Source organism: Alosa sapidissima, chromosome 21 (genome assembly GCF_018492685.1).
Source record: "Alosa sapidissima isolate fAloSap1 chromosome 21, fAloSap1.pri, whole genome shotgun sequence".
In the NCBI taxonomy this organism is placed as follows: Eukaryota; Metazoa; Chordata; class Actinopteri; order Clupeiformes; family Clupeidae; genus Alosa; species Alosa sapidissima.
The window spans coordinates 5,776,256-5,781,007 of record NC_055977.1 but is presented as its reverse complement, the minus strand read 5'-3'; the positions used below and the strand labels follow the sequence as shown (position 1 = coordinate 5,781,007).

Genomic DNA, 4,752 nt, shown 5'->3' with positions numbered 1-4,752 from the left:
GGTGGCATTGTCAGCAGCTCTGAGTATTTCAGGATACATAGAGGCTGCGAATACTGACCTGAACTTGGTCTTCACTAAAATCATCACCAACGTTGGACAGGCCTACAGTAGCACAACAGGCTTCTTCACAGCTCCAGTCAAGGGAGTCTACTACTTCAGATTCACTGTCAGGGATAACCTAGACACACGCCATATGGGATCAGGATGCTTAAGAATGCAGAGCAGATCATGTATTTGTGGGAGAGTGATGTTGATGGACACCCCTCCTATCTATCCAGTGGTCTGACTCTGCAGCTGGAGGAGGGAGATGAAGTTAACATGAAAGTCCCTAGAGACCGCAGGCTCTATGATGATGCTAATAACTACAGCACCTTCAGCAGCTTCCTCCTCTTTCCTCTGTGAATGGAGCACACTGCTCAACATGATGCTGATGCTACATGATGATGATGATGAGCACATTGAATAACCCCTGTGTCTGACAATCGAATGAACACATTAAAGTAGCCAAGGCCAGCCTTTCTCAAACTTCTTTGTTCTGGGGCCCAGTCATGTCAGGCTTTAGGGTTGCAGCCTACGACCCCTCCCAAAACACACACATTATATTGATAGATAGACAGATAGATAGATAGATAAAGAAATACATGTAACACTTTACTTGACAAGTGAGTTCATAACACATTCATAGCAGCTGTCATAAACTGCACATAAAGCATTCATGACTGTTTCATGAGACATGACTCAACATTCATACCAAACCTTTCTTGAATGTGGAAGACAGAAAGCAGCATTGCCGTTTTTGGTCCAAACCTCTTACCTGATCACGTCACATCTGAGTCAATGGGCTACTCCAGTGCCAAAAAGACAAAACATGGTAGAGCAAATAATTTTTGTTTCATAAAAATGTATTTGTTTTATGATGTAACCTTTGCAGATGATTTCTCATCATTTGCTACTGGGAATGTCCAACCGTTCCAGGTTACACAAATAGGCTACGGGTCAGCTGAATGTAGGCTAGTTCATGTCCCAGTATTAAACTCAGTGATTATGAATACTTCACAACTTGTATAGTAAAGTGACATTCAATGTAGACTTCATAAGAAATTCATGCAATATTTACAAAGGCTGGAGAGATTAAATTAATGGTATCCAGGTTACACAAATATGATGTTGGACTTTTATTTTGACAAGTTGTCGTCGTTCTGTCTTCCACATTCATGAAAGGTTTGGTATGAATGTTGAATAATGTCTCATGAAACAGCTGCTATGAATGTGTTATGAACTCACCCGTCAAGTAAAGTGTTAAAGAAATACATATAGTGTTATTAGTTATTATTAATTATTATATGGCTCTTCACAATGCAAGTAGAATGCTCCATTGACTTGAATGGGATTTCCGAAAGTTCTAGCGGTCATTATTTCTTGGGAAAGGACCTCTGAAAACAAGAATGACCGCTGTCAATGGCAACGGAGTTTGTGCTTGGAACTTCATTCAAAAGTGAAAGCAGACAGTTGATCAGCTGAGTTCTAAAGAATGTTTGATTCAAGTTCAGTGTGTGTTGCGAACTATTTGTTTCTCAGCAAAAGCCATGACGAAACGGTAACAAATAAGTGTAAAGAGACATATCATGGAGTTTATTTTTTCGTTTTGGCAAGTAACCATATAATAAGCGGGATAATGTATAGAACGCCGGTCATCATGGGAAAATAAGTCCCTTCAGGGCGAAACAAGATCCCTCCGCTGGCGCATCGGGGTCCGGTTCGCCCTGTCAGGACTTATTTTCCCCATAATGACCGGCGTTCTATACATTATCCCTTACGTATAGGCCTATGTGTGTGTGTGTGTGTGTGTGTGTATAGTGTAATCATCATTACTATTCTTCTTCTCCTTCTTCTTCTTCTTCTTCTTATTATTATTATTATTATTATTATTATTAGTAGTAGTAGTAATAGTAGTATTAGTAAGAAAGAGAGAGAGAGAGAGAGATGTTGAGAGAAAGATGTTTTGAGAGAGAGATGTTAAGAGAAAGATATGTTTTGAGAGAGAGAGAGAGAAAGAGAGAGATGTTTTGAGAGAGAGAGAGAGATGTTGAGAAAAAGATGTTTTGAGAGAGAGAGAAAAAGAGAGAGAGATGTTGAGAGAAAGAGACGTTTTTGAGAGTGTTGTGAACTCTGAGAGGAAGGAGACAAAACTAAACAAGACAAACATGGTGGAGAGCTGCCTAGGGAGAAGATTACTACTCCGAGGGCTACAGGGGAGACACCGACACACACCTGACCAGAACAGGGAACCCACACGGAGATGCTGAGGCAGATTGGACGTGTGGAAGATGATTGAGACAGACGCCGGCTACAACACACTTCTTTTCTCAGTTGAGAGCCGCCGCAGCATTTTTGGAGATATAGTTACACCGCTGGGAGTATCAGACAAGCGCAACTGATCCCCCACTGCAATCATCACCAAAAACCAAGCACTGTCGGGAATAAGTAAGGGATAATGTATAGAACGCCGGTCATTATCGGGAAAATAAGTAACGACAGGGCGAACCGGACCCCGGCGCACCAGCGGAGGGGTCTTGCTTCGCCCTGAAGGGACTTGTCTCCCTAATAATGAGCGGCTTATTATACAGGTACTTGGCAAAACGAAAAAAAATTAACTCCACATGATATGTCTATTCACATTTATTTGTTACCGTTTCCTCGTGGCTTTTGCTGAGAAACATGTTTTAGCGGTCATTACATGGTGAATATTTGACTATAGAAAAGGGGTTTTCTATCAGTGGTCCGCGGCCCACTTGTGGTCTGTGAGGACATTGCTGGTGGTCCATGGAATACAGTAATATAGAAATGTAGAAACTGGATTCAGTAATGTAGTTTCAATGTGGGAATCAGTATTTTATTCACTGGTGGTCCTGGGGTTGGTGAGAATGGTGGTCCTTGGTCAACAATCAGTTGAAAACCCCTGCCGTAGAACATTGGGAAATCACATTCAAGTCGATGGAGCTTTCAACTAGCATTGTGAAGAGCCGTACAATAACAGGGACTGAAGATGAGGCGTAGTTACCTCTCTTTGCTTTGTTTGTTTGTTTTATATATTTTTGAATGTATGGTATATACTTGTAGTGTCAAACAATGGCACAAATTGGCAAAGGACCAAAACTAAGATTACAACTATTTAGATATCTGTGCAATGCTGTACTGCATACGTTAGAAAAAAAGAAAAATCTGCTACATGACTAAATATAAATGTAAAATGTCAATACATGCCATATATAAGCAGAAATGAGGTGGGCTAATAACTAACTTTGGTAACACTTTACTTGACAGTATCGACATAAGAGTGACATGACACTGTCATGACACATGAACCCTAACTCTAACCCTAAACCTAACCTCTAATCCTAACCCTAATTCCAACACTAACCCTAAACCTAACCCTAATCTAATCCTAACTTGTTAGGACAAAAACCGAATGACACTTAAGCGTTATGTCATAAATGTTTATGACTTGTTTATGACATGTTCATGACAGTGTCATGTCACTCTTATGTCGATACTGTCAAGTAAAGTGTAACCCTAACGGTATATAGATTGACAGCCAGACACCATGGTGAGAGAAGATAGATAGACAGATAGATAGATACTTTATTGATCCCCAAGGGGAAATTCAAGGCAAGAAGCCGGCAGCAACGTGATAGTTATGCCCTATGGATTTGTGGACTAAAAGTGGACTCTTAGATCTGATTAAACATTAGGGCCACTAAAGAATATAATTATGTATTGAACCAATGAAATACAGTTCATTTCAGGCTACAAGTGTGTCAGAAACTGCATTTGGTGTGGTTTCAGCATGATTGCTAAGTGGTATTGATTGGTGGGTTGAAGTCATGGGGATAATCAGATGGCTTACATATGGTGTGGCTAAGAAGCTATGATGGGACTGCTACGGCATATGGATTGTCAGAGTGATAGAGAATCATGTGGAATGACTTTTCAAAGACAGAAGATAAATATAGTATGACTTGTGTGTCACATGGATAGGCGGATTGAGAGAATCATGTGGAACGACTGTCACTTATATGTTACATGGATTGGTGGACTGAAAGAGACTCGTGTGGATTGACCGTCAGGCAAAGTAGATACAAATAGTATGATCTGGTAAACATGGCATTTTGTGAGGTGGCATATGACCTGGTACACAGGTTGAGAGCAGAGGTGGCATATGATCTGGTATACATGGCAATTGTGTGAGGTGGCATATGATCTGGTATACATGGCAATTGTGTGAGGTGGCATATGGTGAGTGGCATGGAGATGGTACTGACCCGGGCACACGGCTATATTGCAGAGTTTGGACTGCACCTCTGGGCCCCTGCAGGTGGCGCTAGCCTCCAGGGGCTCCACACAGCTCCGGCTTCGAGTCCGAGACCCGCGGCCGCACGTGGCCGAACACAGGCTCCATGCTGACCAGTCTTCCCACAGACCCTGGACTACACACACACACACACACACACACACACACACACACACACACACACACACACACACACACACACACACACAACCAATGGCGAAATGAGGAGAGATGGCAGGAGGCGGGGCATGACTCATACCAGGAACCAATCATTATCATTGTTGTCCTTCCCCCTGTCCAATCACAAGTCAGGAAAGAGAAACAGAAACAGAACCCGAAAACCTCCATGATGAAGACCAACCGGAGCAGGCACCAGGAGATGGAGTCGGGGTGGTGGCCAT

The 4,752-nt window shown here is 42.2% G+C and overlaps 1 protein-coding gene across 1 annotated transcript in view; it reads right to left on the bottom strand.

Annotated features, from left to right (window-relative positions):
- The window catches only part of LOC121696134 (adhesion G protein-coupled receptor B2-like), a 38,609-nt gene extending 33,857 nt beyond the window's left edge, over positions 1–4,752 (bottom strand). Inside the window, exons 1-2 of the mRNA XM_042077461.1 lie at positions 4,713–4,752; positions 4,323–4,487 (exon numbers count right to left, since the gene is read on the bottom strand). Coding sequence (XP_041933395.1) covers positions 4,323–4,487; positions 4,713–4,752 — 205 coding nt within the window. The remainder of the gene's footprint in view (positions 1–4,322; positions 4,488–4,712) is intronic.